General features: G+C 46.7%; 1 protein-coding gene across 3 annotated transcripts in view; it reads right to left on the reverse strand.

The window, feature by feature from the left end:
* The window catches only part of LOC145361672 (uncharacterized), a 34,159-nt gene extending 20,071 nt beyond the window's left edge, over positions 1–14,088 (reverse strand). For 2 of the 3 annotated variants that reach the window (XR_013889850.1, XM_080217566.1), the window contains exons 1-4: positions 14,024–14,088; positions 12,677–12,775; positions 4,402–4,538; positions 1,379–1,544 (exon numbers count right to left, since the gene is read on the reverse strand). Coding sequence is in view for 2 of the 3 variants with exons in the window: in XM_080217566.1 (XP_080073692.1) it covers positions 1,379–1,544; positions 4,402–4,511 (276 nt within the window). In the remaining variant the exon portion in view is untranslated. The remainder of the gene's footprint in view (positions 1–1,378; positions 1,545–4,401; positions 4,539–12,676; positions 12,776–14,023) is intronic. The other variant, XM_080217567.1, reaches the window with a different exon arrangement.
* Positions 14,089–14,433: the final 345 nt, after the last annotated feature.

Raw genomic sequence — 14,433 nt, forward strand, 5'->3', positions numbered from 1 at the left:
TAGGACAGAGGAGTGGAATGGAATTTTTCACAACAATTCTGAATGGATAGCGCGGTGCTGTATAACTGCTTCCCGCAAAACACACAAAAGCCGGGGCATAGAGAGGCCAAGGTGCTGAATGAATCGCACACCAGGTGGTGAAGGATGAAACTAGATGCATCCTTTTCTTGACTGTTTGTTCACCTTCAGAACGCGGCATGACGCAAGTATGCTCATTACCAACTAACTCTCACAGTATCTCAGCAGTTCCCTCATTTTACTAAAATGAAAATTGATAAACACAACTGACAAAGGTGATAGTCCCTGGTGGGGGCATTGTAACTAAAACAAAACATCAAAGGAAACTTAACAAAATCAAAGTATCATTTCATAGAATCCCTGCAGTGCAGAAAGAAGCCATTTGGTCCATCAAGTCTGCACCAAGTTTCTCAGAGTATCCTACACAGGCACTCTCCTCAACCCTATCCTTGTAATCCCATATATTTACTTTTACTCCATCTAGCCTACACGTCTTGGGGCAATTTAGCATGGCTCATCCACCTAACCCCCACACATGTTTGGACTGTGGAAACTGGAGCGCCCGGAGGAAACCCACATAGGGAAAATATGTAGCCTCTGCACAGACAATGACCCAAGGCTGGAATTGAACCCGGGTCCCTGGCAGTGCTAACCACTGTGCCATCAAGCCGCCCACTTCCAGGAGATGATGATGTACCCCAGCCTCCTTGGCACCCACCGGTTGCAGAAGACTTGAAGCGAACCAGTGGGCACCCAGCTGCAAATGCAGCCACAGTACAGTCCCCCTCTACACTCTTAACACAGCCAATAATCAATCAATACCCTCCACTTATTTAACCTTAACCATAACAGTACAATGAACATAACATTGACACAAGGGACGTTTTATATAGTTCCACCCTGATGGCTTAGTCAGCATATAGAAATACAGACAATAGGAGCAGGAGTAGGCCATTTGGCCCTTCGAGCTTGCTCCGCCATTCATACAATCATGGCTGGCTGTCCAACTCAATAGCCCATTCCTGCTCTACACTGCAGAACATTGAGGCAGACGCACCTGTAATAGTGTGACAAGGCTCACCAGTTGGCTGCACTTGGGTGAAGAGAACAAAAAGAAAATCCAGCCTGACATCCTTTTGTGCCTGTCCTATTGTGTGCCAAAAGCACGTGTGGACTCTGAAGCCAGGTAGGGCCCGGCAATGATGGTACACATAACTGTGTAGCCTACGCCATCCCGTCTGGGTGAAAACTGGGTACACGGGGCATGGTGACGAGAGGTGCCAACACCCTCACTGCAGGAAGGCCTCGAGACAAGGGAGGAGAATCAATTGGCCAACAAAATGTCCACCTGTTCACTCACCTGAGCTTTAAATATTTCTTCTTCGAGGGGGGTTTTGTGTAAGAAGTAATGCCAGGCCCAATCTCCCAACGTCAAGGCCCGATAGACAGTCTCCAAGTCACGTGACTTAAGAAACTTTTGTAGAATGTCCCTGAGGTATTGGTGTCTCCTGACGACGGGTCGATTGCTGGAATGAAAACATCACCACAGAACCATTGAGAATTAGACTTGTCACTTCAGACCCATGTCGAAGAAGTTCTATTTACCGTCAAGAGACTCAATAGTCAGCAGCTAAAATCCCACCTGACTGAAAGTCAGTAAATAAAATCACTAAAAGTAAAGTTTTGCACTGAAGGAATACCTTTCACAACATCAGGATTTCATAGAATCCCTACAGAGGAGACCATTCGGCCCATCAAGGCTGCACCAACTCTCCCAAATGAACATCTCACCCAGGTCCTATCCTTTTAACCGCACATATTTACCCCACTAATCCTCCTAACCTACACGCCTTTGGACACTAAGGGGCAATTTAGCATGGCCAATCCACCTAACCAACACATCTTTAAGAGAGAGATAGATAGCTTCTTGATTAATAAGAGATTATCACAGGTTCAAAGTGAGGGTGGGGGGGTGGAATTTAAGGGAGGCATGCGGGGAAAGCTTTTCATATAGAGAATGGTGGGTGCCTGGAATGCACTGCCAATGGAGGTGGTGAAAAGTGGCACAATAGCAATGTTCAAGGCATACCTTAGAACTATAGAACCCTACAGTGCAGAAAGAGGCTCTTCGGCTCATCGAGTCTGCACTGACCACAATCCCACCCAGTCCCTACTACCATACTCCTACATATTATTACCCGCTAATCTCTTTTAGGACATGTTAGGACACTGTGGTATAATTTTAGCATGACCAATCAACCTAACCCGCACATCTTTGGACTGCGGGAGGAAACCAGAGCACCTGGATGAAACCCACACAGACCCAAGGAGAACATGCAAACTCCACACAGACAGTGACCTGAGCCGGGAATCGAACCCGGGTCCCTGGAGCTGTGAGGCAGCAGTGCTAACCACTGTGCTACTGCACCGCCCATCTTGATAGACACATGAATGGGAGGTGAACAGGGGAATAGAAACCGTGTAGGGGTAAAGTGTTTTAAAGTTAAGTTTATTTATTAGTCACTAGTAAGGCTTGCATTAACACTGCAATAAAGTTACCGTGCAAATCCCCTAGTCACCACACTCTGGTGCCTGTTCAGGTACACTGAGGGGGAAAGCAGCACGGCCAATGCACCGAACCAGTATGTCTTTCAGACTGTGGGAGGAAACCGGAGCACCCGGAGGAAACCCACACAGACACAGGGAGAATGTGCAAACTCCACACAGACAGTGACCCAAGCCAGTAACTGACCCCAGGTCCCTGGCGCTGTGAGGCAACAGTGCTACATACTGTGCCATGTGTATAAATAAGGATTAGGAATCGGCGCTGGCTTGGTTTGCCGAAGGGCCTGTTCCTGTGCTTTATTGTTCTTTGTTCTTAAACGTTTCCACTGGCAGTTTGCACACCTGATCTTGGACAGGTTGGTTGCAGCCGAGAAACAAAGTCTTGAATTTCATAACCTCAGGATGTCACAAAGCACTTAACAGCCAATAAAACAATTGTTGAAGTGTAATCAATGATACCATATGGAAATTACAGCCACAAACTTACACACAGCAAGCTCCCACCAACAGCAATGTGATAATGAGTAGATAAACTGTTTCCCTGACTGAAATTGAGAGATAAATGTGGGAAATCCCCTGCACTTCCCTGAAATAGTGCTGTGGGATAATTCACTGCTGAACTGACAGATGGGAGTTCAGGTCTTGCCACCGTTGCACGCGGGGATGGAGAATTTGGCGCTCAGCCAAATCTCCGTTCACCATGACTGGAGCAGAAAATCCCTCTGCTATGAATGGCCAGAAAATTCCACCCCTCGTCTGAAAGTAACAGTACAACTTTCCCTTGGTACTGCACTGGATTGATCAAGTCAGACGGCATAGTGGTTAGCACTGCTGCCTCACAGCGCCAGAGACTCAGGTTTGATTCCCGGCTTGGGTCACTGTCTGTGTGGACTTTGCACATTGTCCCTGTGCCTGCGTGGGTTTCCTCCGGGTGCTCCGGTTTCCTCCCACAGTCCAAAGATGTCTGGGTTAGGTTGATTGGCCATGCTAAATTGCCCCTTCATGTCATAGGAACTAATGGGGTAAATGTATGGGGTTACAGGAATAGGGCCTGGATGGGATTGTGGTCGGTGCAGACTCGATGGGCCAAATGGCCTCCTTTTGCTCTGCGGGCCTTCTATGATTCTACTCTATAATTCTCCTGGGTGGGGCTTCAACCTAGAACCTTCTCAGGGTCCTACAAAGAAAAGGAGACCATTCAGTCCATGCACACTCTCTGTAGAGCGATCCAATCAGTCTCACCCCTCTAATCTATCTCCAAGGGGAGGAACAGTGGTTCGCACTGCTGCTTCACAACGCCAGGGACCCGGGGTCAATTCCCAGCTTGGATCACTGCCTGTGCGAAGTCTACATGTTCTCCCGTGTCTGCGTGGGTTTCCTCTGGGTTCTGCAGTTTCCTTCAAAGTCTGAAAGATGTGCTGGTTAGGGAGCATTGCCCATGCTAAATTCTCCCTTGGTGTATCCGAACAGATGCCAGAGTGTGGCGACAAGGGGATTTTCATAGTAATTACATTGCAGTGTTAATGTCAGCCTACTTGTGACACTAATAAATAAACTTGTGCTTAAAGTTAACCCTACATGGCTATTTCCCCTCAAGTGCCTAGCCAATTTCCTTTTGAAATTGTTGATGCTTCCACCACCCTTTAGGGGTAGTGAGTTCCACGTCATTCCCACTTGCTGTGTAAAAAAAAAAATTTCCTCACGTTCCCCACCGCATCTTTGCCCAGAACCTTGTGGTGTTACACAGAAATGAGAGCGCTACCCACTGAACCATAGCCAACACGAGAAGAGAGAAAGCAAGTGGCTGAATTGTCATACCTGATGTTCATTTTGTGGGTTTGGAAACCCAGGTAAGGATCCAGCACCAGGCTTGTTGCAAGATCATCATATTCACATAGGTCTCTAGCTGTCACACGTATGGATTCCATGGCCTGCAATCACCATACTGTTGTGTACTGTGTTTGCAAAGAAGACATTAGAATGAACAACATTTAGTGAGGGTAAAGTGCCACATCGTTGAAACGATTGAGAATTCCACCCCTTGTCTGAAAGCTGGCACTTTCTAACAGTGCAGCACTCCCTCGGTACTGCACTGGCAGTTTCAGCCTGGACTGCTCAAGCCTTCAGGGTGGGACTTCAATCTAGAATCTTCTCAGGGTCTTACAAGGAAAAGGAAAACATTCCATGCAAGCGCTCTGTCCAGCGATCCAGGCATTCCCATTCCTCTGCTCTATTTTCAAGGGTGGCACAGTGGATAGCACTGCTGGCTCACAGCACCAGGGACCCGAGTTCAATTCCAGCCTTGGGTGACTATCTGTGCACAGTCTGCACATTCTCCCCGTGTCTGTGTGGGTTTCCTCCAGGTGCTCTGGTTTCCTCCCACAGTCCGAAAAACATGCTGGTTAAGTGCACTGGCCATACTAAATTTTCCCTCAGTGTACCCGAACCAGCGCTGGAATGTGGAGGATTTTCACAGTAACTTCATTGCAGTGTTAATGTAAACCTACTTGTGACACTAATAAATAATAAACTTTCAACTAACCTGCTCTTAAAGTAACTCCTTGCTACACGATACAAGCAAGTACTGACAACAGTTGATTCCTCAGCTAAGAACACAATTGTCTTGAGTCACAATGAAAGCAAGGTCCCAGTTCACTGCTTGTAGTGTATGGAGCAAATGGATCTCAGTCAAGAAAGGATGCGAGGTACTACATAGCCTTGAGAGTTCCTGGGTCAAGGGGACGTGGGTCAGTCAGTGACCCTGCACTTATTTGGTTGCTATGTGACCTCTATTGCATGCTTTTCTTCCTATCGATTCTTTCATGGGCTGTGGGTGTTGCTGGCAAGGCCAGCATCGTGAACACAGTGGCTTGTTGGGCCATTTCAGGGGGCAGTAAAGGGTCAATACCATTCACTTTGGATTTGGAGCCACAAGTAGACCAGACCACACAGAATCCCTTCACTAAAAGGAACCAAGCAAGCTTTAATAACATCCAATGATCATTATTCTGACTAGTTTTCAATTCCAGATTTGTTTGTGAAGTGAATTTAAATTCAATTTGAACCCTTATCCCCAGAGCATTAACCTTGGTCTCTGATTACTGGTCCAGTGACATTACTACTGTACTATCATTTCCCTCTTATTAAAGGGGATAGGATTAAGCCTACTTGCTATGCCCTATCTTGGTCAATTAGCCTGTCAAAATTACTGAAGCTGAATCAGGAATAATTTGCAATAGCCAATTAGATGCCATTCGATCTTCCCGACCAAAACTTTGTGAGGACCTCATAAATACTAGGAGCAGGAGTAGGCCATCTGGCCCTTCGAACTTGCTGTGCCATTCAATAAGATCATGGCTGATCTTTCCATGGCTGATCCCCATTGACCAGCCTACTCACCATAACCCTTAATTACTTTACTGTTCAAAAAATTATCTATCCTTGCCTTAAAAACATTCAATGAGGTAGCCTCAACTGCTTCACTGGGCAAGGAATTCCACAGATTCACAACCTTTTGGATGAAGAAGTTCCTCTTCAACTCAGTCCTAAATCTGCTCCCCACTATTTTGAGGTCACGCCCCTTAGTGGAAACAACTTCCCTGCTTCTATCTTACCTATTCCCTTCATAATCTTACTTGTTTCTATCAGATCTCCCATCATTCTTCTGAATTCCAACGAGTATAGCCCCAGTCTACTCAGTCTCTCCTCATTAGCCAACCCCTTCAATTCTGGAGTCAACCTAGTGAATCTCCTCTGCGTCCCCTTCAGTGCTGGTATATCCTTTCTCAAATAAGGAGACCCCACACAGTAGTCATAGGTGAGCCAGACACAATTTTAAATAAACTGAAGTGAGTGAGATTGGCAGAGAGATTCTGGTGCAAGTCCACACTTTTAAAGGAGTACCACATACAGGTTTGTGTGCGTGTGTTTGTGGGGGTTGGGGAAGAGAGAGAGGAGAGGAGAGAGTCAGTAACATTCTACTGCCTCGCTGCACAGCTGCTTCTTACATACATGCCTTGATCCTGAGGACTGTCAGATCATTGTCCACTGGGGCACTACAGATGAACCAAACCATGTAATACGTGACGTCACAGGTGACGGGATGGGAGTGGAAATGCTGGATGATTTTGCCCTCCCAGTACAATTAGAACGTGCTTGGAACAATTAATTATAGCTAATTCGGCACGATTACAACTGGCTAGGGGCAATTATATTGGTCACTGTCTGTGTGGAATTTGTACATTCTCCCCATGTTTGCGTGGGTTTCCTCCGGGTTCCTCCCACAGTCCAAAGGTGTGTGGGTTAGGTGGATTGGCCGTGCTACATTGCCCCTCAGTATCAGGGGATTAGCAAGGTAAATGCATGGGGCTATGGGGTTAGGGCCTGGGTGGGATTGTGATCGAGATCGACGCAGACTCAAGGGGCCGAATGGCCTCCTTCTGCACTGTAGGATTCTATAACTAGCTCAGCATAACTGTAATTAGCTCAGCACAATGATGCAATTATAACTAGCTAAGTGCAATTATAACTAGCTAGCTAAGTGCAATGATAACTAACTAGGTATAATTATAGTTAGCTAGGTACAGACCGGAGCAAATTGATCTAGATTGCTTCACAGCTCACACTGATCAAGCTATTAGAACAACCCAGTGACTTCTTTCATAAAACTGTTTCTTGTCAAAGTCACTTTGTCCAAATAAATTTATGGAGGCATCAATGGAAGCACCAAAAAAAGGCCTTGGATTAGGGAACAGGAATTGGTCAGAGCCCCCACTTCTGAGGCTATCCAACAACAATAATTTGCATTTATATGGCACCTTTAATGTCGAAAAGCATCTCATGTGCAGCAGAGTCATGTGGAAAAATTACACTCAACTAAAGGAGGGGTGACAAACGGGTGCGGGTGCAGGTGGGATGTGTGAAGCAGTGACCACCAGCAGTTTGGGGAAAGATTTATATACAGCAGGGTGTAGTCCAAGAAATGGAGACTTGTGTGTCGGGGGAGGGCACTGGATTGAAAGGATTAAAGACATTACCAAGGAGAACACAGAACATAACAGCGCAGGACAACCCCTTCAGCCCTCGATGTTGCACCGACCAATGAAAACCAATCTAAAGCCCATCTAACCTACACTATTCCAATATCATCCATATGTTTATCCAAAGAAGATACTTTATTTAGAAGGATGAAGGACAAGGGACGAGCATAGAAGAGAGAGAGAGAGAGAGAGAGTGAGCAAGGGATAGAGAGAGAGAGGGTGGATTAATGGAGTTTGTTGCAGGGTCAGAGACAGGCAACAAAATTTGGGACCAGTTTATGGTAGTTGGGAGCAGAAGGCTGAACAGGGAATAATCCAGTCCGAAGATGAGCAAGGTGCAGATGCACTGAATGACATTAAATTTACTGGACAGGAATAGGTATTCAATACAACTGGTCTATGTCACAGAATCCCTATGGGGAAGAAAGAGGCCATTCAGCCCACTGAGCCTAAACCAACAACAAGCCCACGAAGGCCCTCTCCCCGCAATGTCACATATTTACCCTGCTGATCCTCCTGACACTAAGGGGCATGGCCAATCCATCTAACCCACACATCTTTGGGAGTGAGAGAAGAAACTGGAGCACCTGGCGGAAACCCATGCAGACACGGGGAGACCATGCAAATTCCGCACACTCTATCACCCCAGCTGGAATCGAACTCAGGTCCTAGGTGCTGTAAGGTAGCAAAGCTAATCATTGTGCCACTCGATGTTAATTCTACATGTGAGCCTCCTCCCACTCCACATCATCCTATGCACATAACCCTCTAATCCCTTCTCTCCCATCCACCTCGTTAGTTTTCCCTCAAATGCATATTTATACTGCACATCTGAACCACTCCCTGTGGTAGCAGTTTCCACATTCTGAGAAAGAGGAGTCATCCCAGAACTAGATTTCAGCTTTGACAAAGGGTTACCTGGAATTGAAATGTCAGCTCTCTTCTCTCCTTACAGATGCTGCCAGACCTGCTGAGGTTTTCCAGCATTTTCTCTTTTGTTTTCAGATTCCAGCATCCACAGTAATTTGCTTTTATACTAGATTTCGGTAAGAGGAGTGGGATACATATGAGCGTGAGAGAAATATTTTGTCATGCTTCTCTGCAGCACTTCCCTAACTACTGACCAGCTCTGTGCTTCCTTCTTTCTCTTCCCCTCTCAACCTGTGCAGCGAGCAACTTCTCATCCTCGGAGATTGCCTTCTACATCTCAAATTGTCATGCCCTCGCTCCTGTGTTCACTGCCCTCCATATATATAACATACACTCACACTTCCTGCTGCGTCTGCCTGGGGTGGGAATAAACTCTTCTGCAAACTATTTACAACAACCTTTCCAAATTCCCAACTCTCTAGGCTTTGTCTAAAAAGGGCAGCACGGTGGTTAGCACTGCTGCCTCATGGCGCCAGGGGCCCAGGTTTAATTCCAGCCTTGGGTGACTGTCTGTGTGAGTTTGCACATTCTCCCTGTATCTGCATGGGTTTCAGCTGGGTGCTCCAGTTTCCCCTCTCACTCCAAAGATGTGTAGGTTAGGTGGATTGGCCATACTAGTGTCAGGGGAACCAGCAAGGTAAATATGGGAGTTATTGGGATAGGGCCTGGGTGGGATTGTTATCAGTGCAGACTGGATTGGCCAAATAAGCTCCTTCTGCACCATAGGATTCTATAATTCAGTGACCCTCCACGACATTTCTGTAGCTACCAAAGTCTTGTGTCCATCTAAGGCGGCCTTTTCCACATTAAACGGTTAAAGATCACCCTGGTCATTACCCTTGGTATGGGTCCCAACTCCTAAGGGACACAGACTTGACCACTCACAGTGGACAACCAGTTCAGCAATTCATCAACATTTCTGGATGGTCTCTGTTAAAACTGCTCACAGGTTTGGGGATATCTTCAAATGGAAAGAGAACATCAGGCTTCTCTATTCCACCTAATCCGTCTCCTCAAACCCCTCCGTGCCCACTCCAATCCGTCTCCTCAAACCCCTCCGTGCCCACTCCAATCCGTCTCCTCAAACCCCTCCGTGCCCACTCCAATCCGTCTCCTCAAACCCCTCCGTGCCCACTCCAATCCGTCTCCTCAAACCCCTCCGTGCCCACTCCAATCCGTCTCCTCAAACCCCTCCGTGCCCACTCCAATCCGTCTCCTCAAACCCCTCCGTCTCCAACTGAAACTGAAGAAACAGTCATGTTGTCTGGAGGAATGAAGCTCTAAAAACAAGCAACATACTTACTCCACGGTAAGGCAGTCCGTTTGATTAGCTCATCATCCGCCATGTTAAACATTCACTGCCTCCACTACCAGTGTACATTGGCTGCAACAAACAAGACGCGCTGCAGCAACCTGTCAAGGTTTCTTCAATAGCACCTCAGGCCAAGGGCAACAAGCACAATACACCCTCTCCTTTTTTTCTCTACGAACGGTATGCTTTGTCTGTATAGCATGCAAGAAACAATACTTTTCACCGTATACTAATACATGTGACAATAATAAATCAAATCATAAATCGCAAATCACCATCCTAGTCACTCCCTATTTTGAAATATCTCGCTGCTCCTGTATCAATACAAACTTAAATTCATGGGTATTTAGGGATGGGCAGCACATGCTGGCTTTGCCTGCAACTCCCACATCCCACAAAATCAATTTTAAAAAATTGCTGCTGAAACCAGACTCGATTATTGCAATATTCTCCTGGCCAACCTCCAACTTTACACTCTCCATCAACTTGAGCTCATCCAAACTTCTGCTGCCTATACTCTACCACCGAAAAATCAAATACTTACAGCACCATTTGGCCCATCCTATCTCTGTTGGCAGAAAGAAAAAAAGTTGCTGAGCCTAACCCAACCTTCTAGCATTCGCCTATATTCCCGTAGGTTATGGCATATTAAGTGCTTAAGAGTTATAGAGTCACAGAATTATGGGCAGAATTTTACCATCCCGCCCACCACAGGAATTATAGTGGGTGGCACAGGACAATGCACCTTGGGCAGGACTTCCCAGGCTTGGGGTGAGTGCAGCTGGAAAATCCCACCCATAGAGTCACACAGCCCTTCAGGAAAGGCCCTTCAGGCCATCAATCCTGCACTGACAATAACTACCACTTGAAGGCATGCTAATCTCAATTTCCTGCACTTGTCCCATATCCTTGACTGTTATGATATTTGGTTCTCCAAACACTTTTTAAAACACGATGAGGGTTACTGCCTCCAGCAGCAAGACCCTCATGATGTTCTGGAGGAAAACAAAATGTCCGCAATGCCTCTCTAATATTAGTTATTAATTGTATTAACTTCAATTCAATCACCCAGGTATGCACTGACCTGACCTGTATTAGCTCCCCTGTCAGCATCTAGATTTTAAATCCTTCTTACTTCCCACAACCCTCAGAAATCTCTGTGGTAATGCTGACCTCCGGGGCATCCCCGATTTTAATCACTCCGACACTGATTTCTCGACCCTAGCATGGAGAATTCTGAGTCTTATTTAAAAATAACTATCTACCTTTATACCCTGGTTACGATTATCTGTCAGTCTTAATCAGTCCCTGATCCCAAGCACTGGAATTATCTTCTTCAACATCTCTCATGTTCTCTCTCTCTTTCCTCCTTCGAAACCCCCATCTTTAACCAAGCTTTTGGTCAGGTGTGCTAATTATATCATAGAATGATTACAACACAGGAGGCCATTTGGGCTGGCATGTCGATGCCCACTCTTTGCTAAATTCCTACTTACCTCTTCTTCCCCGGAGCCCTGCAAATGTTCTCTCCAGATCATTATCCAATTCTCCTTTAAAAGCCTCAACTAAATTTGCCTCTCCACACATACATTCACCAACAACCTGTCCTGGTCCCTCCACGCTGACGCTATAGTTAAGAAAACCCACCAAAAACACTATTTTCTCAGGAGGCTAAGGAAATTGGTCATGCCAGCTACACCTCTCACCAGTTTTTGCACACGCACACAGAAAGCATCCTTTTTGGACGTATACAAATTAGTATGGCTCCTGCTCCGAACAAGACCACAAGAAACTACAAAGGATTGTGAACGTAACCCAATGCAACACACAAACCAGCCTCCCATCCATCGACTCCGTCTAAATGTCCCACTGCTTTGGCAAAGCAGCCAGCATAATCAAGGACTCACACGCCACAGACATTCTCTCTGCCATCTTCTTCCATCAGGAAAAAGATGCAAAAGTCTGAGATTACATACCAACTGTCTCAAGAACAGCTTCCCCACTGCCATCAAACTTTTGAATGGGCCTACCGTACACTAAGCTGATCTTTCACTACACTCTAGCTATGACTGTAACACTACATTGTGCACCCTCTCCTTCTCCCCTATGTACTCTATTTACAGCATGCTTTGTCTGTGTAGCGTGCAAGAAACAACATTTTTCACTGTCTCCCAATACATGTGACAATGATAAATGAAATCAAACATTCTCAGGACGTATATTCCTGACCTCACACAGTGTTGAAACATTTTTCCTTCTGCCGTTGCTTCTTTTGCTCGTCATCTGAATCCTGCACCCTCTGGCTCTCGCCCTCCACAACCTCCCTCCACTCCCCCCGTCCACTCCGCAACTCCCACTACCCCTTCTGCAGGTGGAAACAGTTTGGACCCCAGCTATTTGATGCAAATCACACACAATTTTGAAACATGTGGCTCGGTATCACATAGATCTTTTCCTGCAAAGTGCCTGAGGATACTTTCACTGTTAAATGCGCCATAGGAGTGAAAATCGGCTGGCAGGTGGAAAATGACCATTCACCTGGTACAACAGGAATTCGGGTGAGGAGGGAAGGAGGCAGTTTGCCCTGCACTAATCATACCACACCCAATAGTGAGCAGTACAGGGCACCACAGCAGTTAGCACTGCTGCCTCACAGTGCCAGGGGCCCGGGTTTGATTCCCAGCTTGAATCACTGTCAGTGCAGAGTTTGCACGTTTTCCTGTGTCTGCGTGGGTTTCCCCTGGGTGTTCCGGTTTCCTCCCACAGTCCATGGTTAGGTTGATCAGCCATGCTAAATTCTCTCTCAGTGTACCTGAACAGGCGCCGGAATGTGGCGACAGGGGATTTTCACAGTAACTTCATTGCAGGGTTAATGTCTGCGTGGGATTCCTCCGGCTGCTCCGGTTTCTTCCTGCAGTCCAAAAGACATGCTGGTTAGGTGGATTGGCTATGCTTAATTCTCCCTTAGTGTACCCAAACAGGCACTGGAGCGTGGTGACTAGAGGATTTTCACAGTAACTTCATTGCAGCATTAATGTCTGCATGGGCTTCCTCCGGTTTCTCCCCAGCAGTCCAAAAGACATGCAAGTTAGGTGGATCGGCCATGCTAAATTCTCCCAAACAGGCGCCAGAGTGTGGTGACGAGGGGATTTTCACAGTAACTTCATTGCAGTGTTAATGTAAGCCCACTTGTGATACTAATAAGTGAATAAAATGAATCAAACCCAGGTCCTGGGTGCTGTGAGGCAGTAGTATTAAACCACTGTGCTGCCCACTGCTAGGCTGTTGATCTAGAATCTTAGCTAATGCTCTGCGGGACCAGGGTTCAAATCCCACCACAGCAGATAGTGGAATTTGAATTCAATAACAAAAAATCTGGAATTAAGAATCTACTGATGACCATGAAACCATTGTCGGAAAAACCCATCTGGTTCACTTATGGTGGCACAGTGGTTAGCACTGCTGCCCCACCGCATAGGGAACTCAGGTTCAATTCCCGGCTTGGGTCACTGTCTGTGTGGAGTTTGCACGTTCTCCCCATGTCTGTGTGCGTTTCCTCCAGATGCTCCAGTTTCCTCTCACAGTCCAAAAGACATGCTGGTTAGGGTGCAGTGGCTGTGCTAAATTCTCTCTGTGTACCTGAACAGGGGTGTGGCAACTGCAGGGGGGGATTTTCACAGTAACTTCATTGCCGCGTTGAAGTCTGCATGGGTTTCTTCCTGCAAGGGTTAGGTGGATTAGCCATGCTAAGTTCTCCCCTTAGTGTCGGGGTGGGGGGGGGGGGTGCGGTTTAGCTAGGGTATATACATGGGGATAGGGTGGGACTGTGGACAGCACAGAATGGATGGGCCAAATGGCCTTCTTCTGCACCATAGGGGTTCTATGATCCAGCCCCCTCAAGGGAGAAAGCTAGTAGAAAGAGAAGAACATATTAGCAAGGTGAGCAGCTGCAATAACTCAAGGAGGACTTTCAGTGTAAAAAGGGCTGAACACTTACAATGTATTTGTATTCAAAGGGCAAATAGCTTAGGCTTCCAGCTCCTATAATATTCTCTCCCCCCCCCCGGATTTACACTTTGCAAATTTATTTCAACCTTTCAAAAAAAAGAAAGAATATATATATTTATTTTTTTAAAAAAACTGGTGCTCGCAAACTTACCTTTAAAAACCACTGAGACAACCCCGAGGAGCCTTCCTGCACGCCACCCAAACCTGCTGGCGGCCCTGCTCCCGCCCCCTCCGCTCGCCGATTGGCCCAGGCCCCGGCATTGCCTCACCGCTCTGCCCTTCGACTGGTCAGACGGCGCGTCAATCAGCCCCGGCTTCCGGCCCCAGCAGGTTGGGCTGCGCCGGAAGTGTAGGCCGGGCTGAAGCCTGCCTTGCGTTGCTAAGCGACTTTTCTACCCCCTCCTCTCCCCAGCCACCCCCAGTCTTTATGTGTTTAAAACCAAATAAATCCTCACCACCACCTCAGTGGAATGAGCGAAGATTGATTCAAATCCCCAAAAATTGCCGCCATTAATCTTTAGAATTATTTAAAAATAATTCTCTACCTTTATGCCTTGCTCA

The sequence above is a fragment of the Carcharhinus amblyrhynchos genome, chromosome 35 (assembly GCF_965287045.1).
Source record: "Carcharhinus amblyrhynchos chromosome 35, sCarAmb.v2.hapA, whole genome shotgun sequence".
Lineage (NCBI taxonomy): Eukaryota > Metazoa > Chordata > Chondrichthyes > Carcharhiniformes > Carcharhinidae > Carcharhinus > Carcharhinus amblyrhynchos.